Below are 23,913 nucleotides of genomic sequence, written 5' to 3'. Positions count from 1 at the left end.
GTAATTATCCAAATGCACTATTCCTCCAGATTTTTAAACTTGTTTGCTTCTTTTGCCCAGATTATCTTTTCTCCTACTTTATTTAGGTAACGTCTCATCTTTCAATACTGAGCTTAGAAATCTCTTTCTCTGATTCCTCAAGAGCATTACTCCTTGCCTGGTACTCCACCCTTGGTCTGGGTTAGGTGTCCCTCCTCTGAGCTCACAGAGTACACTGAGCTTGCTTACATTTAAATCACAGCTCCTGTTACACTGGGCTCTAGTAGTCTTTTTACTTTTCTAGCTTTCACCATGAACCCTTAAGGGCAGGAACTACACCTTTCATCAATGTATCCTTGTCAGCTAGCACAGTCCCCAGCACAATGCCAGGCACTTGATAAACACTGAATGAATGAATGCATTCATTAAGGGAGAGAAGGCAGAAGGGAGTGGTTGCATAGGAGAGTTGAGGAAGTAAAAGAAGTGAGGGATTAAATATAGAGATGAGAGAGAGAAAGTGGACAGAGGGGAAGAGAGAGAGAGGAAGACAGCCATCCAGACACTGGGGAGAGAACTGGAACTGGTGGAGGAGAAACAAATCTTGAAAACAAGCTGAGACAACAACACAGTAAGGAGACTCCAGAGAAGAATGACTCTCTCCTTCTTTAATAGTTCTCAAGCACTGTTCCCAACAGTTTTTATCACGTATTCTCTTGTGCTCTTTTATGGTCTACGTACATAGGTCCTACCTCTCGTATAAAGCTGCACCTTTAGGAAGTTTCTAAAGAAGTTTATAGTTTTTTAATGTTCTAAATAGCATCTAGCACAGTGCTGTGCATATAGAGGACACTCAGTAAATACTTGTTGAGATGATCTAAAGAGTGAGTCAAAGTGAGGTTCAGATTCAGAGATGAGTATTAGCTGGAAGGAAAATAGGTAGTATTGGCACACTTAGGCAACAGAGTTGCCACTGCACATTGAAAACAGAATGATCCTTTCTATACCAGAGAAAAACCAGTCTTTCTTTTTATTTTCAAATGTAAGTTTGAAAATGTTAATTCTTTCATTCTTTCAAGACCTTTTAAGGTTTTCACGTATCTTAAAGAATGGCTCTAGTTTTGGAATTTGGAATCTCAATGATACTGCTTAATTTACTGGGTATTCATGAAAATTTCTTTGATATTAAAAAATTTTCAGACTGCTTTGTATCTTTATCCCTGAGAAATTAGGGTTGCTTTATTACGGAATTCTGAAAAGTTACATTTTAGAAAGAGAACTCAGTTCTAAACACTTTACAAAATCCAATTCAAATCTATTTGTTATAGTCTATTTCAGAGGCTTTAAATCCTCCCTCCCTCCCTTCCTTCCCCTTCCCCTTCCCCTTCCCCCCTTTTTCTTCCTTCCTTTTTCTTTCTTTCTTTCTCTCTCTCTCTCTCCCCCTCCCTCCCTTCCTTCCTTCCTTCCTCTCCCTCCCTTCTTTTCGTCCTTTTTTTTTTTTTTTTTTTGTGGTACGGGGGCCTCTCACCGTTGTGGCCTCTCCCATTGCGGAGCATAGGCTCCGGACGCGCAGGCTCAGCGGCCATGGCTCACGGGCCCAGCCGCTCCGCAGCATGTGGGATCTTCCCGGACCGGGGCACGAACCCACGTCCCCTGCATCGGCAGGCGGACTCTTCAACCACTGCACCACCAGGGAAGCCCTTTCCTTCCTTTGTAACATTTTTTCTTTTCTTTCCCTTCCTCCCTCCCTGCCTTCTTCCTTTCCCTCCTTCTCTCCTTCCTTCCTTTCTTTTGGCCCAAGGGTTCCAAAGAGGGGGCTTCAGGTCAGAGTAGGAGATGTCAGAGACCTGCCAGTAGTCAGGCTCTGGGCTGGGACATCTCCACCTCAATAACAGCAGTCTGCTTTTATTTGCATGACATTTCTTTTGAAAAAATTCGAAAACCATGGTTGAGAGGTGACAATATAGAATGAGAACAGTAATAAAAAGTTCTTAAAGAACTGGTAACATTTATCCCCTGCTTTTCATCTGCTCTTTAGAGGCTGCTCCATAAATTGAGCTGGGGATCACGTGAACATGGGACAGTGATAAGGACTGGATAGAGTCGTACCCCTCATCCATCCACCTTTACCACCCTTTCCTATTTATATTCCATGCTAATAGGGTCACCAATGGGCGTAGGGACTCAGAACCATTTAAAATATTTAATTTTGTAAGGGAATTTCTGGGAATACTGCTCTAGAAATGGATTTTCTTTACATCTGGACTTTAGAGTTTAGGAAAGAATCCTATCTTCTTTTTCAAAAAGAGACTGAAAGCACAAGGTATAAGGATGGGGAGTTAGACTTATCAGAGGACAGGACAGGTGGGGAGGAGTTGCTGAGACCTAATATGAGGCCCATTTGTTATTTCAGCTTCTTTGAGGATAAAGGTTTAAAGAGAGAACAAGAGAATTCACAGAGAGGGTAACTTCCGATCAAGCAATGGTGAGAACCAGAGGTCCCAGGTGAAAAAGTGGGTGTTCTAACAGTTGGGCTGAGCCCAGTAATGGGACATCTCAATTGATGCTTGTAAGGTTAGACAGGTGGGCAGGCAGTGGCATCTAGAAGGTCCACCAATGGGGTCCTTAGCCGGTAGACTAATGTTTAGGGGCAGAGAGTTTGGCCCTGAGACTGGAAAGACCTAGGCAGGATTTTAGTTCTTCTGTAATTAACTGGAGCATTGGCAGCTTATTGGTGTGGGTTCCTAAAATGGAGAACAAAACAAAATTCTCATCCTATAAACTGGAGGACATGGGAAAACTGGGTCTTTGGAGCTTGAGGGCAAGGACCTCATTATCAGAATAGAGAAGTAGACAGGGGGTTGCACTGCACCAGAAGGACTTGGGAGCTGGGTAGTAAGCACTGCGATCCCATGTCAGGGATCATCAAACTGGGAGAATGATTCTAGTGGAGAGATCATGGGTCAAGACGTGAGGGAAGGCAAAGTCACGTAAAATGAGGCTGGGGTAGAGAATGTTGAGAAAAGTCAAAGGTATGCTGTCACTTTAGGGGTTTTTTTCACAACAGATAACGGTCATACATTCTTGAACCTAAAGACCAGAGCTGAGTAATTCTATTGGTTGTTTAAATCTGGCAAAAGAATAACTAAATAATTTGAACTCTAAGACATGTGGCCTACTACTAATCTCTGACAAAAACTGTAAACAGAGAAGGGAGTTGCTATAAACATAGCTAGCTGATTCTTTTGGTGCATATTTTTAGTTAAGTAAACTGATGGTCTTTGGTCACGTCCTTACATTTTATTTTGCAGTCCTCGCAGGTGCTGGAGTTGGTGTCTAGAGGGATGCACTCCAACTAAAGGTTATTGAAGAAGTTGGGCTTTTAGCCTCATAAAGACCTGGGAAGACAGTTCAGAGAAGGAGAACTGGGAAGTATGAAGAGGGCTTTGCATTTTATTTTCCAGATAATAGTCCTTGGATACAAATCCTTTTATTTTTATTTGTCAGCACTGAGAGTTTGCTTTAGTTTGGTGGTACAAATAATTCAAAGGTTGCTGTTAGCAATCCTTGGATCCTAAAAATACCTATATGTTTTTGGCATATAGAAATCAGAGCTTTTTAAGACTGGAAGGGATCTTAAGATCATCAAAATTAAATTACTTCATTTTACAATTGAAAACACTGAGGCCTGTAAAAGTTATGTGACTTGCTTAATGCTGGACATGAATGGTTGGGCCAGGACTAGAAATGATGAGATGGATTTCTAGTCCACTACTATTTCCATTACCATGCCTATGCTATCTCAGATGACAGCCCAAGCTTTTAAAACAACAACTTTAATCTGAATTTGTTCTGATTTTCAAAGCAATTTATTATTTCCTATGAGAATTTATAATGGGCATTTCAGTGATGCTGATACTAGTTTGTCATGCCCTTCTGTACAAGCTCAAAATGTATCCATCAAGTTTCCTATTTTAATCTTTGATTGGTAATGATGAGTTCTGTTTATTTTTAAATACAGTTTAAAATGTATTTGCTGAGTTCTGTTGAAATGAGATTTTTTTTTTGTTTTTAATATTCAAATTGTCATGGTGGAAAAAAGATCCCTTGGATTTTTATCTTTTAGGGCAAGCATTTGACTAATCAACTTGAAAACTCTATTAAATATTTTTTCCTTTACCCAAGAGGCAGACAAGGAAAGGGAATTCTGGTCTTTTTTCATCTTGGTCAAATTCTTGTGCTGATTTCTCTGTGATTTCTGCTATGCATTGTGAACTATGACCATATATGAAAATAATCTGTTTTAGGTCATGGCTGTGGGCAAAGATTAATTGGTGAAAAATGGGCCTGTTTGTGGGATTTACCACACAGTAAGGTTTCAGATCTCCCTGGAAAAATGTGGAATTAGCTCTTCGAGAAATGAAGTTCTGTCATGAGGTTGAAGGGAGAGTTTTGGTGGAGGGAAACACAGTTCACTCTCTAAGGCGTTATGATTGGTTAGATTCCAGAGCAGTCCCTTCGGTACAGCAAAGCTCTTCCCGCTTTCAAGTCAGCGTTTCCCACACGTAGCTAGTTTCACCAGTAATTCACAGATAGCATCTTACTTGGCTTCTTTCATGGCCAGCTGATCCAAACTGGGCAATGGTCTTGGAGAGAACTCCTAATCCGCCCATTCCCCATCTCTAGAACATGTAGTTACAGTGAAAAAGCCTTCCATGGGGAAAGAACTTTTCGACAGCAGATTTTCTATGCTCCTTGAGACGGATGCAGATGTCAACCAGTGCGTATGTTTGGCAAGGACGCAGGGAGGATGGAACGGTAGTTCCTCCCATATGAAGATGGTTCTTGAGGAAGACAATCTCGGTAGTACCTACTAGGATGCTCCCAGAGAGCGCTCCACGTGCATGCTCCTCTCTAAAAGCCACTGCAAGGGCCTGCTGCGTGGCCCAAGAATCCACGTTGCTGTTGAGGTCTGACCTAGCCACAGTGATCAAGGTTTCTTCCCCATGACCTTGGTGGTGGCTGGCCCTTTACCAGGTCACAGCTCGGCTCGGACAGTCCAAGGGTCCACCCTAAACTGGGATGAGGGTAGAGGCACGACCCGCCGCCTCCCCCCCCTCAACTCGGTTTCTCTACTAGACACTCCCCTTAGGAACCGTAAACATCCTCTTTCCCTACGCCCCTGTGGTGAGCCTGCCTGGGGTCCGTGACTTACCCCCAAAGGGAACCTGCGCGCCTGGGGTCCCAGGATGGCGGGCTTGCCCCCTTCCACCCGAAAAGGACCCCTCCCGTCTCTCCCAGCCCGGGCGGGTCTTCGGGCGGCCGCGGCCGCGCTCTCCCCAGTCTGGGGACGCTTAGTCGGCTGGGGTCCCCAGCTCACTTCCCGGAGGGCGGGCGGCCGGCAGTGCGAACCGCGGAGCGGGTGGCGGCGGGACTGGCCGGGGCGCGGGCGCGCGCGGGCGGCTGGCGGCGGGCGGGGCGCGCGCCCGGCCCGGGCAGCCGCGGGGGAGGAGCGCCCGCCAGCCGATCGCGCGCCCAACGGACTAGGCTAAAGCCGTGAGGTAACTGTTGCAGCCCGCGGGAGCTGGGAGGCAACACCGAGGCTCCAGTCCCGAGAAGTGCCCGAGGGAAAAGGAGGGGGTCCTGCTGCAGCGGTCCCAGGCAGAAGCCCCTTCCGCCCCTCTCCCCAGCCAGCATGTCGCGGACCCCGCCACTCCTCCGCCCGCGCGGCGGGGACCCTGGGCCACGGCGGTGGGCGCAGCCCTGACGCGCTGCCGAGCCGGGGGGCTCCTAGAGCGCGGGGGCCAGGCGGGAAGGAGCGCGAGCTGCAGCTGCGGTCCGAGAGGGGCGTGCCGAGCCCCTGCGGCCACCCCGCGTCCCGGCCATGAGGAGGGACGAGCGAGACGCCAAAGCCATGCGGTACCCGCAGCCGCCGGACGGGGCCGGCTCGCCCCTCGAGAGTCTGAGGAACGGCTACGTGAAGGGCTGCGTGAGCCCCCTGCGGCAGGACCCCCCGCGCGGCTTCTTCTTCCACCTCTGCCGCTTCTGCAACGTGGAGCTGTTGCTGCCGCCGCCGCCGGCCTTCCCCCAGCAGCCGCGGCGCGGCTCTCCCTTCTCCCGGGCGCGCCTCTCGCTGGGCGCCCTGGCCGCCTTTGTCCTTGCCCTGCTGCTCGGCTCGGGGCCCGAGAGCTGGGCTGTCGGGGCCGCCCGGCTGTGGACCCTGCTGAGCGTCTGCTCGCACAGCCTCAGCCCCCTCTTCAGCATCGCCTGTGCCTTCTTCTTCCTCACCTGCTTCCTGACCCGGACCAAGCGGGACCCCGGGCCGGGCCGGAGCGGTGGCGGCTCCTGGTGGCTGCTGGCGCTGCCCGCCTGCTGTTACCTGGGGGACTTCTTGGTGGGGCAGTGGGGGTCTTGGTCTTGGGGGGACGGAGACGCCGGGGCCCGGGCCCCGCACACGCCCCCGGCGGTGGCCGGCAGGCTGTTCTTGGTGCTGAGCTGCGTGGGATTGCTGACGCTCGCGCAGCCGGGGAGGCTCCGGCACAGCATCCTGGTGCTGCTCTTCTCCGGCTTCGTCTGGTGGGTGTCCTTCACCAGCCTCGGGGCGCTGCCTCCAGCCCTCCGGCCGCTGCTGTCCTGCCTGGTGGGGGGCGTCGGCTGCCTGCTGGCCCTGGGGCTGGATCACTTCTTCCAAGTCAGGGAAGCTCCCCATCATCCTCGGTTGTCCAGTACCGCGGAGGAAAAAGTGCCTGTGATCAGACCCCGGAGGAGGTCCAGCTGCGTGTCGTTTGGAGAAACTTCAGCCAGTTACTATGGCAGTTGCAGAATGTTCAGGAGACCTTCATTGCCTTGCATTTCGAGAGAACAGGTATGTTACCAGAAAGCAAAGTTTGGTAAGGAAGGGAGGGAGGTTTTATCGCTTCAGTTCCCGAGTTGAATTAGCGTGTTTGAAAGCATGTTTACTTCCATGGTGAAAAAAAGACAATTTTTTTTTCTGAAAAGAATTCCTAAAATACAGGAAGCTTTTAAAAAATGCGTAAGTACCATTTATCTTTGAATAGAAATGAAATGGCAGACAAAGCATGTTTCACTTTTTAAAGAGTTTGTTAATGTAGTAGATGCGTTCTCAGAAGAATGAAGTGAATTATTTGAAGTATAATAGATTGACTACTCCCACTTTGGCATAGTCTGATGTGTAGCTGTTTGGTGACATTTATCTGTTGCTGTTATAATGGTGATGTCTCCCCAAAGATAGCGTACAGCTATTAGAATGAGTGGGAAAAAAAAATATATGCATTTTAATCAGTGTGGTTTCATTATTCTTGATAATTGAGAGGACAAATCTGAGATCTCATAATAAAAAGAGAAAACAGTGGTGAGTTTTGGAAGAGACTTGTTAATTTAGATAAAAAGACTGTTGGGGATAATTATAAGAGATTTCTCCCCCACCCTTCACCCCAAATTTCAGCAGTGTAGGCTAATATAATCTTTTACAGACTAACTCATGGTCCTGTGTGTTTGTTGCATAATTAGGAGAATGTTGTAACAATTTAACCTTTAAACTTAGTAATGTTTGGAAATATGCCAAAAGCATTTGTACAATTTCTTTTCCTGTAGGTTTATATGCTTTTGCGTTTTAAGAAAATGGAAATCATCATTAGGGAAAGAGTGTCTATTTTTGTATAGCCTAGGGAAATCTTACCTGTTCTACATCACTAAGAAACTCACCAAGTATAGCTACTGTTCACAGAGCATTTACTAAGTGCAAAATCCTTATATTGTCTTAAACCCTCACAAGGACTCTGTATGGTAGGTGACATTAACCTCAAGTTAGCGATGAGCAAATTGAGGCTTATAGAGATTATCCAACTTCACACATTTAGTAAGTGACAGTGCTGGGATTTGAACCTAGATTTTTCAGTTTTCAATGATGTCTTCTAAGCAACTAAAAGGATGAGTGTAGAGGTTTTCCTTAAGTAGGAGAGTAGGAGTCTATACTATTGGTTTTCAATCTTTTTGATTAGTGATATGCTTTACACCAGGGACCCAATATATTTGAAACAGAAGTTTCTTATTACTACATCTGATGCTCTTTGCTCTTCAATATAATCTACAAGCTCTTACACTATCCGTAGTGCTCAAAGAGACAACACCTTGCTCCCTGAAAAGTGTTTTCAGAGGCTGCTTTGTGGTCTGTAGTTATTTGGCCAAATGCTTGAAAAAAATTGTTCAAAAAATATCATGGCTTTTGTTTCCTCAGTTTACTGCCAGTGATAATAGACAATGCTCAGAATAATGTGTATCAAGAGAAAAATTGTCAGGAGAAGATTCACTGTAGAGCAGAGTCATGTCAGCTATTTTCATAGACTGGAATAGCGTTTGACATTTGACTATTTGCAAATATATTGTATTTTTTAACACCAGGAAAGTGTTTTAGCACAGTTTCATCACATTTGTAAACAATTTCCCCGAGCTTAGCAGCGTTACAGTTTAACGTAACTTAATTGCAATATGTTGGCTTAGTGAATTATGGGTGTTATCTTATAAATAGAAAATTCCTGGTCTACTTGATCCTGGTCTGGTGCTCTTTCCATCACAGCAACTTTTTCAGCCATTAACTAGGTGCGGCATTGTTATGCTAGGTAGCTTTATTAGTTGTATTAGAGGAAAATATTGTGCTTTTAAAATTTGTGCTTTTAAAAAGGGCATATTTTATTAGTGTAGAAAACCCTTATTCACATTCCACTATGAATAGGAACATTTTCTTGGTGGAGGGGGTCTTAAATATATGCTAATAGTTCAAGGGTTTATACATGGTTAATGTTCAGTGTCATAACATAATAGTCTTTCGGCAGTACTAGAAACTACTAGATATTTTTAGCTTGGCAGAGACTGTAATAAAAATTTTTACTTATGCTTTTTCCTGAAGTTTAACAGTGGATCTGTGGTTTTGTTTGGAGGTATGTTATGTGAAAGAAATTAAGTGGAAACCAATACTTTTATGGAAGTAAAAGATCAAGAGATTTTCTAATTTTCGAAGTGCTAAACTTTGTATGTGATAATTGTAAAGTCACTCTCTTGTTTCAGAAAGTGAAGGGAGACAAACGGTTTTGGGTAGAAGCTGATATAGGGGAAAGTCTCCTGGATTCATAGAGGTTCAAGGGTAAAGTCTTAGCCCTGCTGTCATATTGGAAAAGTTGGTGAGCCTTTCTGAGTCTGAGTATCCTGTCAAATCAGGGGATCCAGTAGGTGAATTCTATACCACCTTCCAATTCTAGAATTCATTTCTTTTAGTTAGTTTACACTTTTTGTAAGGTATAAATAAATGTATGGCTAAAACTTCAAAAGTTAATAGATCTCGAAGTTTTACTTAAATGTTTAATGTTGATACTGCTGGCCTATATTTTCCAAGGTGTGATAATTGGAAAGTAGGAACAAATATTCTGTATTATTTGAAGAGAAAGAACTTTTAACACGTATATGTGGACTTTCATTTGTGGATTGATAAAATTATTACGCTTTCATTTCCTTAAGAATTTAAACGTTTTTATTAACATCTTTGAAAAACAATTGAAAACTCATATTAATATAAATGTTTTTAATTGTGTGAGAGTAGATTCAAAGTAATTTTTAACATTTGGGATGTTATGTTAGATACTGTATTGAAAAATAGTGGCATATGTTTGTAAAACGTATGATCTTTCATAATTAAAGTTTAGTTACTGCTGACTATGTTCTACCTTGGTGGGTTAATGGAAAGAAGCACTAAGTTTGTAGTATATTTGTGAAGAATCAGCTGAGACTAATAGGAAGTAAAAAAAATTCTTTTTTTACATCTACCTAAGATGCCTTGGCCTGAATTTAACAAGCTACATTTCTATGTCATTTCAATTATACATTCTACAATGCAAATTTCGGCTGTCAACCAGATCATTTCATGTGTGATAGGCTAGGTAAATATAAGGTTTTGAAAGGCATAAGTCTGTGTGTGAGATATTTTTCTATACGTAAAATGCTGAGTGCTTTCTAAATGGTTAGGTAAATATTTAAAAATTCTGTGGCCTTAAAGCCCATAAATATTATTTAAAGTGTTAATTTTGTTTAAAAAAGGATACGCATGTAGTATGAAGGCTTTTTAAAAAGATTTTAAAGTTTAAGTGATTATTTATTCCCCTAAGGAATCTGCAAGTCATAACCCACCATGAATTTTTTAAAGAATACTGTGGAATTTGTGAAATTTAATGAGTGAGTGTTTTATTCTAATTTCATGTTAATATTTTGTAGTGAAACATCAGCCTACGTAATATTTTTATGCTTTATTTTGTAAATATTGTATGTACCCTTGCCATCAGAGTTATCTTCCAAAAACACAGATTTGATCAAATCACTCGCTCTGTTTTAAAAATCTCTTACGGCTTTTCATTGTCCACAAAATAAAGTTCATGCCCTTGACCCTTGCTTGCAAAGTCTTAACCTGCTGTTGGCCTTGTTTTGTTGTTTTTGAAAGCCGTTAGCAGTTATGGAACACCTCCCCACATCCATCCACCGCTCTAGCTATTTGAGGACTGCTTATTGTTACTGACGTGTAGACTTTTTTCTTTTGATTTTCCCATTTACACTGTTTGAAATCTCCTTTAAGAAACATATAAGATTAAGAAGTGTTTAGATACTACAGTGATGCTCAGACTAATGCATAAGCTGAGAACAAAACTCCATCCTAGTAGAGTTGGCCGGGTTTAAAAATAAAAGTTGACAAATCGTGTCAAGCAGTGATGTGGTGATGTGCGATAGAATATTTTCATTATACCACATGAAATAGTAACATCTCCATAGTTTGTTTTCCCACAGTGAGTGGAAGGTAAATAGGGCCAACCATAAGTAAAACTTTGACTTTAGTATAGTTTAGTGATGTTTGTTTTCATTGTCCTCTGATTTTTTAATCCTCCTCAGTGGCAGGCGCTTCTCTGATTCTCTTTCCTTCTTCCCTTTCAGTTACCAAGTCAGCCTGTTTCCCTAGCGCATTCTCCTGCCTTCTTATACCCCACCCAAAGCAGGACGAATCTATACTTGCTGAAAAAGTTTATTTCAACATAAATATGTTTGTATAGATATAGAAGAAATAGAAGAGATTTGGAGTTTATCTAATTGAAATCTGCTCATTTTATAGAAAGGAAAAAAATTCAACTCCAGAGAGAGAAGAATATTGTCTCTAGGTTATGCCAGGAGGTTTTGGGATACAGGGACTAGAACCTAGGTCTTGACTCCTAGTTCAGCTGTACTTTCCATTAAGAGCGTACGCACCTGCAGTCATAGTTTTCCAAGGCTGTTCTTAATTTGCCAGCTATCTCTAATTATGTGATAAACAATGCCCCTGAATAAAAGCGGTTGAGGGTGGTGGTGGGAGAGAGGGGAGTGAGAGGTAGGAGGTACTCTTGAAATCACATAGTTCATGATGACCTTGAAGATAAACTTGGTACCTGATATCATTATTTCAGGATGATTTGTCAGGATGCAGCTGGTCTGAAACTCAGGTGCCTTAAGAGGCCAGCCACATAGCCTATTTATGTTATACGTTGGGGAAGGAGGGGGGGTAAGGAAGAATGGAAGTGAACTGTTGCCTACTTTGCCTAAGGGCTTTTTCAGTTTAAATAAAACAAACTGAACAACCGTGTTAGCCAAGCAAAACTTTAGAAGAGCTGGGTTCTGTCTGTGGGTAGTTCCTGACAGTTTATAACTGTATATAATTGTGTATAAACAATTATAGTTTATAATAATTATAATTATTATATTTATTTATTTAATTATATATTTAAATACATAATATTTTTATTATATTTTATTATTAAATTTATTATAATTATAATAGTTTATAATTGTTCACCTTATTATTTACAAACGGATTCAGGTTTATTTAAGAGATTGTTAGAAACCTGTTCTTAGAACTTGGGGAAGAGGAGGGTGTTTCCCACTTTTTCTTTTACAACCTAGAACTTTTTCTCCAGTATTGATTGACCTGGAAGGTTATCTTATCTTTATAGATTATTCCCTCCTCCATCAGATAGAGTACATTGTTTGACTGCTTCCTTACGTTTCGTACAACTTGCTTTCAGTATATTTTAAATTTATTTAGTTGGCATTTAAATTTGTTAATGAGAAATGCCATACATAAAAAACTGTACATATGTATATTTTTATATGGTTTAAGGAAGAAAATAAAACAAAAAAAGAAAAATGTCAAGTACTTACCACTCATTTCCTTTGTATAACCTCTTTTGCATCCCCTTCTCTCTGCCCCAGAGACAACACATCTATCTTGATTTTTTTTTTGCTGTTCATTCCCTTGCTTATCGTTATAACTCCCCTGAACATATTACTAAGTAATCTAAATAATATGTTGTCAGTATTGTCTGCTTTTGAACTTTAAGTAAATAGAATCATGCTGTATGAATTCTTCTGTAACTTTTCTTTTTTCTTGACATTTGAGATTCATTCATGTTGATGTGGATAGATGTTGTTCACTTTTTTCAATGCTGTATAGTGTTTCATTGTATGAACATAATAAAATTTATCCATTCCACTGTTCATGGACCTGTGGGTGGTTTTCAGTTGTTTGCTATTAAGCACAATGCTGCTATGAAATTTTTTGTAAATGTCTCCTAGGGGCTTGCACACATCTAGAAGTAGAATTGCTGAGCTGCAAGGTATGCTCATATTCAACTTTACTGTGTATGATAGGCAGAATAATGGTACCGTAAAGATGTCCGTGTTCTAATTCCTGGAATTTGTGGGTATGTTACCCTGCCTGGCAAAAGAGACTTTGCAGGTGGGATTAAGTTAAGGACCTTGAGATGGGGAGATTATCCAGGTATCCAGGATTATCTAAGTAGACCCAGTGTCATAGGGTCTTTAAAAAGTGGAAGAGGGAGACAGAAGAGATCAGAGAAGGAGAAGTGACAATGGAAGTAGTATTAGAGTAATATAATGTGAGAAAGACTCACTCAGTCCACCTTTGGCTTTCACAGTGGGAGAAGGCCAGGAGCCAATGAAAGCAGGCAGCCTCTAGAAGCTGGAAAAGACAAGGAAATGCATTTTTCCTTATAGTCCTCCAAAGTAACAAAGCCCTTCCAATACCTTGATTTTAGCTCAGTGAGACCTTTGTCAGACTTTGGACCCACAGAACTGTAAGATGTTAAATGTGTGTTGTTTTATGTGACTGAGTTTGTGGTAATTTGTTACAGGAATGTATTAGTTTGCATTAACTGCTATAACAGTTGACATGGGTTGCTGTGACAAAGTACTACAAATTGGGTGGCTTAAACAGCAGAAATTCATGGTCTCACAGTTCTGGAGTCTACAAGTCCGGATCAGACTGTCCCCAGGGTTGGTTCCTTCTGAGGACTCTGAGGGGGAATCTGTTCCATGCCTGTCTCCTAGCTTCTGGTGGTTTACTGGCAACCTTTGGCATTTTTTGGCTTTTAGATGTGTCACCCCATCTCTGCCTTCATCTTCACATGGCACTCTCTCCATGTCTCTTCATATAGTCTTCTCTCTGTGCCTGTCTCTGTGTCTCAATTTATCCTTTTTATAAATACCCCAGTCATATTGGACTAGTGCCCACCCTAATCACCTCATTTTAATCTAATTACCTCTGTAAATTTCCAAATGAAGTCACATTCTAAGGTGTTGAGGGTTAGGACTTCAATATATCTTTTTTTGAGGGACACACTTTAACCCATACAAGTAGCAGTAGAAGACTGAGACACTCTGGGAAGTTGAGTTGTTTTCCAGAATGGTTGCACAATGTATATTGTGCTAGCAGTGAATAAGAATGCCCTTGAACCAATGATTCCTATTTAATAACTTTAATTTTTGTTAGTCCAGTGAGTGTGAAATGTATTTCTTTGTGATTTTAATTTGCATTTTTCTAATTACTAATAAGGCTGAATATTGTTTATGGATTGCATTTCTTATTCAGGGATTACCTGTTCATGTCTTTTGCCCTTTTAAAAATTCAGTAGTTTGGGGACTTCCCTGGCGGTCCAGTGGTTAATACTTCCAATGCAGGGGGTGCAGGCTCCATCCCTGGTCGGGGAACTAAGATCCCACGTAACTCATGGCCAGAAAACCAAAGACATAAAACAGAAGCAATATTGTAAAAAATTTAAAGACTTTAAAAATGGTCCACATCAAAAAAAAAGTTAAAAATTCAGTGGTTTGTTTTTCCTTGGTTCATGAGTTCTTTATATATTTTGGACATTAATCCTTTATTGGTTATTTGGTTTGCAAATATCTTCTTCCAGTTTTAGTGGTGTCTTTTGATAACTGAGATTCTTAATTTTAATATTATCAAATTTACCAATCTTTTCCTTTAATGGTGTGAGACTCTCCATGTCTTGTTTATAAAACTCTTTTCTATTGGAAGTCATAAAATAAACTCTTATATTATCTTTTCAGAGTTTTAAAGTTTTGCCTTTCAAATGGTTTTTATCCACCTAGAATTGATTTCCATGTATAATGTGATACAGAGATCGAATCTCATTTTTTACCCGTATGTATATCCAGTTATGTCAGCACAATTCACTGAAAAGTTTATTCTCTGTTTATCGGCAATGCTGCCTCTGTCAAATGTGAAATTTCAGGGTGTGTGTGAGTCTGTATCTGGCTTCTCTGTCATGGTTCACTGATAAGTTTATGTGCCCTGTGTTAATGCTACATCATTGTAATTATAATAGCTTTATAATGAGACAATATATAGTAAGTCTCGTCATCTTACTGTTTTTCTTCAAGAGTTTGTCAGTTATTTTTGGACCTTTGCTCTTCAATATAAATTTTAGAATAAGTTTGTCAAGTTCTACAGAAATTCATATTGGGATTTTGATTGCCATTGCATTAAATCTTTTGAACAATTTAGAGGAGAATTTGATTTTGATTGAAAATTTTAAGTTGCATTTTTCTACAAATTTATTTAGTATAACTGTTCAAATTTATTTTCTTTGTAATATCTTTTTATTATCTGTAATATCTTTTTTATTATCTATTTATTTAATTTGTTCAGCACCTGCATTTTTGTCTTCTTTTTCATTCCTACCATCATTTGTATCATTTTTCTTTGTTTCTTAATCAACCTGGCTAGAAGTTTGTTTTTTTGTTTTTTGGGTTTTTCTGGTCACGCCATGTGGCATTCGGGATCTTAGTTCCCTGATCAGGGATGGAACCAGCGCCCCCTGCATTGGAAACGTGGAGTCTTAACCACTGGACCACCAGGGAAGTCCCAGTTTGTTTTTTAATCTCTTCAAAAAACCAGCTTTTTGGATTGGTACTTGTTTTCTTTTTTTATGTGTTAATTTTTATTGGAGTATAGTTGAATTACAATGTTGTGTTAGTTTCTGCTGTACAGCAAAGTGAATCAGTTATACATATACATATGTCCACTCTTTTTTAGATTCTGTTCCCATATAGGTCATTGCAGAGTGTTGAGTAGAGTTCCCTGTGCTATACAGTAGGTTATTATCAGTTATCTATTTTATATATAGTAGTGTGTATATACCAATTCCAATTTCCCAATTTATCCGCCCTTCCCCCTTGGTAACCATAACTTGGTACTTGTTTCCTATTTTATTTATATCAGCTCTTTTATTATTTCTTTTTTTCTTTTATTTTCTTGTTCCTTTATTTTTTTGGCCATGCTGCACGGCTTGTGGGAATCTTAGTTCTTAGTTCCCTGACCAAGGATTGAACCCTGGCCCTTGGCAATGAGAGCCCAGAGTCCTAACCACTGGACAGTCAGGGAGTTCCCTCTTGTTCCTTTTTTTAACTTTGTAATTGAGATGCTAAGCCCATTAACTTTGAGCTTTTCCAGCATATGCGTTTAAGATTATACATTTCTCTCTGAATGTTGCTTTAGTTGAATGTCACAAGTTTGGATGTATAGTATGGTTATTGTGTAGTCTGAAGAATTTTCTAATTTTCATTTTGATTTCCCTTTTGATTGACAGTTGTTTAGAAAAAAAATTCTAATCATATGCAGGTTTTCCAGTTATTGTTGTTGATTTCTGACTTAAGTGCCTTTGGGCAAAGAACGTGGCCTAACGTATGATCAGTTTTCATAAGTGTTCTGTTTGCTTGAAGAAATACATCAGTTTGTTAGCTGTCTGGTAGATAAAAGGTGTAAAATGTCCTTTTCATACCTTCTGCGTCCTTATTGACTTTTTATCTTATTGACCCGTCAGTAACTGGACAGAGTATTAAAAAATCTCACTTTCCTGGTGTTTTCTTCAACCCCCCCACCCACAGTTTGTGGGTAAGTGTATGGAGAATAGAACTTTACAAATTGGATGGAATTACTTATCGGAGGGACAGAAAAAGGATGCATGAGAGAGAGCACATGTCATATGTTTAAAGAGTCAGTGTAAGAAAGTAATGAAAATTTGATCAGCATTAATATATATTTACAAATTGCCTTTTATATGTGCCAGCCCCTAGAGAGATACTAAGACGACAGTCACAGGGTCTGTATTGCAAGGAGATCACACTCTAATTGAGATTAAAAAAATGTAAATAAATAATTACAATTCAGTGTGGTAAGTGATATAGCAGAGGTACACATAAGGTACATGGGAGCTTTAGAGAAGGAACAGCTAACTCTCTCCAGGAGGAGAGTCAGAAAGCCTTCAGAAAGTATATAACAATTGAGCTTTAATCTTAAAAAAAGTTTCTTATTGATATAAAATGTATAAAAAATGAATTTAAAAATTTTACTTCTATGACCTTAGAAAGAATTTTTCAAAGTTATTCCAACATAATCTCCACCTTACAGTAAATATGTTTGGAATAAGAATACTTCTTATCAACTGAGAGACTATAAAGTCACAGAAAATATACTGAGTCCAATCAGGCAAACTGTTTACCTTCAGTCCCCAGTCAATACTAACAACCAAAAAAGATGCTTAAATTTTCTATCAGAAATGTCAGTATCAGTGGTAAAAATAATATAAGCAATAAAGAAATATAACCCAGGATTAGAAAAAAGGGATTATTATAAGATATATTTACCAAGTGCTCGCTATGTGCTAGTCTCAACGACTCTGTGAAATAAGTATTGAAATCCTGTTGTGCAGCTGGAAACGAAGGTAGAAAGGTGAATTGACTAGCCCCACATCACTCAGCTAGCACACAGAAAATACCGTAATATGCTAAATGCCATTTTCAGTGTATAACAAGCCCCTAAGAACTCTCCCAATTGAAACAACTAAACTACAGGTTTAAGCATTTTAGAATGTATCTTTTGAAAGGAATCACTGAGTAAGAAAAATTTCAGATCCCCCAAAAAAGAAGTGAAAGCAGTGTGAGGGAGAAAAAAAATGTTCCCTTCTTCCCTTCTAGGGTCTTTGTTTGCGCTATTAATTAAATTGATTTAAGACAAATTAACAGGGGAAAAACAAATTTAATTTTGTATATGGGAGCCCCATAAAAAAGTGAGACTCCAAGAAGTAACCAAAGCAGGAATCTTTTATAACTTTAAGACAAAGAAGTAATAAATTTGTGAAGAGTTGACGAGACAAAGGAGTCTGGGCTTGGGGTAGTGAATTGGCGAAGAAGTAACAAGGTTTGTTAGAGCCAAGTATTCTTGGCCCTAAATTCCCTATCTCTGGTGATAAGGATGCCTTCCACCCTCCTGGTATTGGGATGGGTACCTTTCACATGGGAGATTTATCTCCTGCTTTTGGGGAGGGGGGGAACAAAGGAGGGTCAGAGTGTTCTTCACCACTGTTTCTCAAGTAAACTTTAATTCAAAATAAGCTATATGCCGAGTGACATATTCTGGGGTAGCACATTCTGCTCCCTTTCAGTAGGAATCCCGAGAGGTAAGCAGACATTAAAACCAGCTTTCATTTGAAGGTTTCTGACCATCCTTAGAGACCATGAACATTTGCTTCTGTTAGATATGGCTAGGCTCAAGAGATAAAACCTAGGGTCTGTCCAGAGTCAGAAATCTAATAGAAAAACTGCATAAAGCAGAGACCCCAAAGTGCTACTCTTCCAGTGTAAGGGTAAGTGAGAAATAAATATGACCAAGGAGATGGGATGCGGGTCTTGACCTTGGCACGGGGAGTTGGGGGACAGAGAAAATAAATCTTCCCTGGGAACGTATAACCACAGGAGGGCCCTCATAGGGTTTTTGTTTGTTTGTTTGTTTGAAATTGTGGTAAAATATAAATAACATAAAATTGACCATTTTGGCCATTTTTAACTGTACAGTTTAGTGGCATTAAGTATATTCATATTGTTGTGCAACCATCACCACCATCTAACTCTAGAACTTTTTTTTATCTTCCCAAACTAAAACTCCATACCCGTTAAACAGTAACTCTCTCCATTCCCCCTCCTCCCAGCACCTGGTAACTGCCATTCTACATTCTGTTTCTATGAATTTGACTACTTTAGATACTTCATACAAGTGGAATCATTTGTATTTATCTTTTGTGACTGACTTGTTTCACTTAGCAGAATCATCTTTGGAATTCTAATAGGAATTACATTGAATCCATAGATTGCCTTGAGTAGTATTTACATCTTAGCAATAGTAAGTCTTACAATTCATTAACATGGCAGGTCTTTCTATTTATTTGTGTTTTAATTTCTTTCAACAGTGTTTTGTAGTTTTCAGTGTACACGTCTTTCACCTCTTTGGTTAAGTTTATTCCTAAGTATTCTTTTTGATGCTATTGTAAATGGGATTGTTTCTTAGTTTTGTTTTTTAATATTTCATTGTTAGTGTTTGAAAATGCAACTGATTTATATGTGTTGTTTTTGTATCCTGCAGCTTACCTGAATTTATCTATTCTAATATTTTTTTCGTGTGGAATCTTTAGGTCCTCATTTAGTTAAATTTTTTTAAAAATAAGACTTAATTTTTTAGAGCAGTTTAAAGTTCATAGCAAAATTGAGAGGAAGGTACAGATTCTCCATATACACCTTGCCCCCAACATGGCCATAGCCTCTTCCATTATCAGCATCACCCGCCCCCCCGCCCCCGACTGTTACATTTGTTAAGACTGATGGACCTACATCATAATCACCCAAAGTCCATAGTTTACGTTATGTTTCACTCTTGATCTTGTGCATTTTATGGGTTTAGATAAATGTATAATGACATGTATCCATCATTATGGAAAATAAATACAAAGTATTCACTGCCCTAAAAATCCTTTGTGCTCTGCATATTCATCCCTTACCTCATCCCCACCCTTGGCAACCACTGATCTTTTTACTTTCTCCATACTTTTGCCTTTTCCAGAATGTCATATAATTGGAATCATAGAGTACTCATTTAGTTTTTTATTTAAATTAATGCTACATATGTGGACTTAGAAACCTCAAGTGAAAATGTAAAGTGGTCCCAGGTGACTGATAGAGGTAAATTCAAATTCTCTAAGGCCTCAGATGATTCCCACAGATAAAATAACAAGGATATTGAGCAGTGCATAGTCAAAAATCCACAGAACTTGCACAGAAACAAGGCACTATGAATGAGAAGCTGCAGAAAAAAGTACACAGCAAAAGAAACCCACAAAGACTTCAGAGCTTAGAGCTATTATTTATCAGATATAAAAAAATGTTTAATATGCTTAAAAAACAAAATAGAAGCTTGGGAAAATGGTTGGGGAACAGAGAATTGAAAGAATAATCATGCAGATTTGAAAAATAGAACTTCTAAAGATGAAAAAATAGCCACAGATTTAAAACCTGATGCACATATTAAATAGCAGTTGAGAGACAGAATCTGTGAACCAGAATGTAGATCCAAAGAAATTGTCTGTAATGTTTTGCAGAGAGAAAAAGATGGAAGTTAAGAAAGAGGGATCGAAAAAGTTGGAGAATAAAGAAAAAAGTTTAACATGAATTTAACTGAAGTTCCAAAAGGAAATAATAAAAGGGAAAACAGGCAATATTTGAGGAGATAATGGTTGTAAAATAGAACTTTACAGAACTGATGAAAAATACCAGTTGATATCCAGAAAGCCCACTGAATCCCAAGCAGATTAAAGAAAAAGAAATCCACCCTTAGATTCCATCACTGCAAAATTCAGAACACACACACACACACACACACAGACACACACACACGAGAAGTTCTAAAAGAAGCCAGAGAGAAAAAAGAAGTTACCTACCAAAAAAATGAACGGCAGTTACACTGAAAGGTGACTTAGGAAGAATGGAAGCCAGAAAACAGTTGACTGTCATTTGTCATGTGCTGAGGGAAAATAACTGTCAAAGTAGAAACCAATGTCCAGCAAAACTTTCTAGAAAGAGAACATATTAAGACCATTTCAGACCAGCAAAAACTGAGAGTTTTTTTACCAGCAAAAGTATGCATACTTTAGGCAGAAGGAAGAACTTAAATCAAGAAGGAATGATAGTAAATATATAGGTAAAATTAAGTAGCCTTGATGTTCTGAAACATTACTAACAGTGCCTAATTTGTGAGGGGAGAACAAGCTTGAACTAAAACTAGAAAAAAATAGCATTTACCTTGGAAGGAAAAATTAGAATAGTGAGATGATGTGAGAATCTTCTGTCTATAGTGAGAATACTAGGAGTGGAGAGACAGAGAGGGATAAATATTTTCATATGAAGAGAGGTCTGAAGATATTTAAGGTCTGGGTGTCTGAAAGATTAGTGGTATTGTTAGCCAACATAGGCAGTATGGGGAAAGGACCTGGTTTGGGAGAAATGACAAAGAGCTTGGTTTTATTGATTAATGCATGTTTTCTCATGTGTATACTTGCTATCTCTAAATGGGATGTAACCTCCCTGGCAACAATGATCAAACATTTCTATTTTGTATTTCTCATAGTATATTTTGGAGTTGACAGTGGTTATATAATATTGTATTTACTCTTGATAGTTCCATGCTGACCTTGAGAAAAGGAAAGAACTCTAGGTGGAGATGGGTCTCAGTTCCCTACTGTCTTTGGTATTCTCGTTAACAGTAAGCTGTGTTGCACAACGATGAAGCCAGACTGCTTCAGAGTTTCAATGGCATCTCCGCCACTTACAGGATATTAGGCAAGTTGTTTAACTTCTCTGTACCTCAGCTTCCCCAGGTGTAAACTGGGGGTAAAATAGCATCTGTCTCACTGATGTGAGGATTAAATGAGTTAATAACCTGTAAAGTTCTTGAAACAGTGTCTGGCACCTGGTAAGGTTGCTATGCAATATTGGTGCTGTTATTATAGTTAAAATTTTCATTCTTGAATTGCTTGGTACTTCATGCCAAATTACTCTAAAATTAATGGTGGGCTTCCCTGGTGGCACAGTGGTTAAGAATCCTGCTGCCAATGCAGGGGGCATGGGTTTGAGCCCTGGTCCAGGAAGATCCTACATGCTGCGGAGCAACTAAGCCCATGCGCCACAACTACTGAGCCTGCGCTCTAGAGCCCACGAGCCACAACTACTGAAGCCCGCGCGCCTAGAGCCCGTGCACCAAAACAAAGAGAAGCCCGTGCACTGCAACTAAGAGTAAGTAGCCCCCACTCACTGCAACTAGAGAAAGACCGCAAGCAGCACTGAAGACCCAACGCAGCCAAAATTAAATAAACAAATTTATCAAAAAACCCCGCAACAACCCTTTTAAAAAAAAATCAATGGTAAGGTTAATTGAAATTTAGATCTTTCAAGCAATCCCTTTTTATTGTCCTGAAACTCCTTTTGCAACCTGTATTGAGTAAAAAGCCTGTGCATAAGGGATAATATGGGGAAAATTCTTCTAGCGGATTGTTCAGTATTAGGACAACAAAGAAAAGATGCAAGTGATGAGTTTAAAAGAGATTAAGGGGACTTCCCTGGTGGTCCAGTGGTTAAGACTTTGCCTTCCAATGCAGGGGTGCTGGTTCGATTCCTGGTCGGGGAGCTAAGATCCCACATGCCTCGTGGCCAAAAAAAAAAAAAAACCCAAACATAAAAAACAGAAACAATATTGTAACAAATTCAATAAAGACTTTAAAAATGGTCCACATCAAAAAAAAAACCTGTTGTATAAAAAAATAAATAAAATTAAATTTAAAAAAAAGAATAAAGGAAAAGCAACAGAAATGATTAAAAAAAGCAACTTCAAACGTGATTAAAAGGGGTAATTGAGACTTCTTATCTTTTGAAGTTTCAGAGTTAAAGGTTAAGAACCTTTGGCCCAGCAGACGAAGAATTTGTCAACTACTGCAACCATAACTTTCTGTCCCTTAAACTTTTGTTCCAGTTTGTCACTTTGGGGTTGGAGGTACACTGGAACTTCAAACAAATGCTCTCACTCATAATTCTTGCTTCATAGTTCACTGTCTGCTAAGCATGTTGACAGTTATGCAGACCCACCCCAGGGCTGATAAGAGGGAAACAAGAGATGAGGGAACAGAAGGAAGAGAAACGGTGTCTAAAAAAGTGACTCCTCCAACCCTCCAGCCATTATGAGGCACCGAGCTTTACTGCTTCTTCAATTTAACGCTTCGTTCCACCTTTTATATAAAGTGCCCTGAAGATCTTTCACTACGTAAAAGGTAATGGTTTAAAGCAGACAAAAATAATTATGGATGTGAATTTTTACAAATATATGGGGACATATTTTTCCTTAGGGGGAAAATACCTATGTATACATTAGTAAACACCAATATTTATTATTTTATAGTTTGCTTTTGTTGTAAATTAAGTACCATGTAGAATTAACTTTACTATCTGAAAATTCATTCCTTCAGCAAACTTTGCTAAGGCTAACGCTCTGCTAGGAATTGTGAGGGCTATAAAGAAGAATCATGTATGGATATTATACCTAGGTGTTTAGTATAAGATAAAAGTGAAGATTTTATTTTAAATGAGAAAGCATTATTGTAATTTTGTAGTATCTGAGGGGCTCAATAAAACCCACATTCCTTCCCCAAATTCTGAACAAACTGAGAAAAGAGTGACAGATGAGAGATCAGAATACCACCTTTATTCCTGATAAAACTCATGTTGCAGGACATGGCTTATATATGCAGACAGTTTTGTTTTCTAATCATGAAGCCCAGAGTTAAATAGACATACGTGGTCATAGAAAGGACAGGGCCAGGAACATCCTCCCTACTTGCTAGGAGGGCCCATCTCATAGAGGAGCACTGGAGAACTTCTAGCTAGTAGGTAGGCTCCCTAGAGCAAAAAGCAACAGGTAGAGTTATGCTTATGTAATTCTTTAGGCTAAACTTACCAATCATGTTATGTTACTATTCCCCTTCTAAGAGAATAGTGAGGGGATAGAGAGAGTCTAGAAATTTAGGGAAAATTCCAACTCATGGAAACTGTAGGATTGAGGAAAAGGCATTGCCTTTTAACATGAAAATAGGAAAAGCTATTTGTAATCCTAACAACTTTAATGCAACAGGTATTTTAAATTTTGTGTGGCCTGGTTTTTGCTACTGTAGATTTTTACATAGTTGCATAGAACGTACTTAATTTTAAAACTGAGTCTAGGTTCTACCTTTTTTCATTTTTTCCCTCTCGACAAAATTGAGTCACTGCCTTCTCAGTGCGCATCTACTCTTAACATTCAATATATTTGTGTTTATTTTGTGTTCTTTAAATGCAGGGATAGTTTCTCATTCGTTTATGTATCCCCCGTGCTTGACATATAGCAAATAGTTTATTGAATTGAATTATTGCATTAAGTACTGTTCTTTTTACCACTTAACATGGCATTTTTTTCTAGTTGCTACATACTACTCATAATTCCATCATTAAAAATAACGTGAGTGGTATACCTAAAGAATACGTTCTTGGAATCACAGAACCCAGAAGCAATCTTCTCTAACAGGAGAAGATTGCTTTAAGTGAATGACAGTTTGTAGGTGAAGTTTTAGAAGAATATTCAAAGCTGGGAGAATGGAGACTAATGTAGGACCTTATGGGTCGGAATTC

At 39.5% G+C, this 23,913-nt stretch overlaps 1 protein-coding gene across 2 annotated transcripts in view; it reads left to right on the top strand.

Moving 5' to 3' along the window:
- Positions 1–5,736: 5,736 nt before the first annotated feature.
- Positions 5,737–23,913, top strand: part of PDE3B (phosphodiesterase 3B) — a 173,406-nt gene continuing 155,229 nt past the window's right edge. For both annotated transcript variants that reach the window (XM_022555766.3, XM_022555765.3), the window contains exon 1: positions 5,737–6,841. In XM_022555766.3, the coding sequence (XP_022411474.1) occupies positions 5,861–6,841 (981 nt within the window). In that variant the 5' untranslated portion in view covers positions 5,737–5,860. The remainder of the gene's footprint in view (positions 6,842–23,913) is intronic.

Source organism: Delphinapterus leucas, chromosome 7 (genome assembly GCF_059928025.1).
Source record: "Delphinapterus leucas isolate spDelLeu-1000000601 "Yukka" chromosome 7, BTC_Dleu_Yukka2, whole genome shotgun sequence".
Taxonomy (NCBI): Eukaryota; Metazoa; Chordata; class Mammalia; order Artiodactyla; family Monodontidae; genus Delphinapterus; species Delphinapterus leucas.
This window is presented reverse-complemented; position numbering and strand designations above follow the sequence as displayed.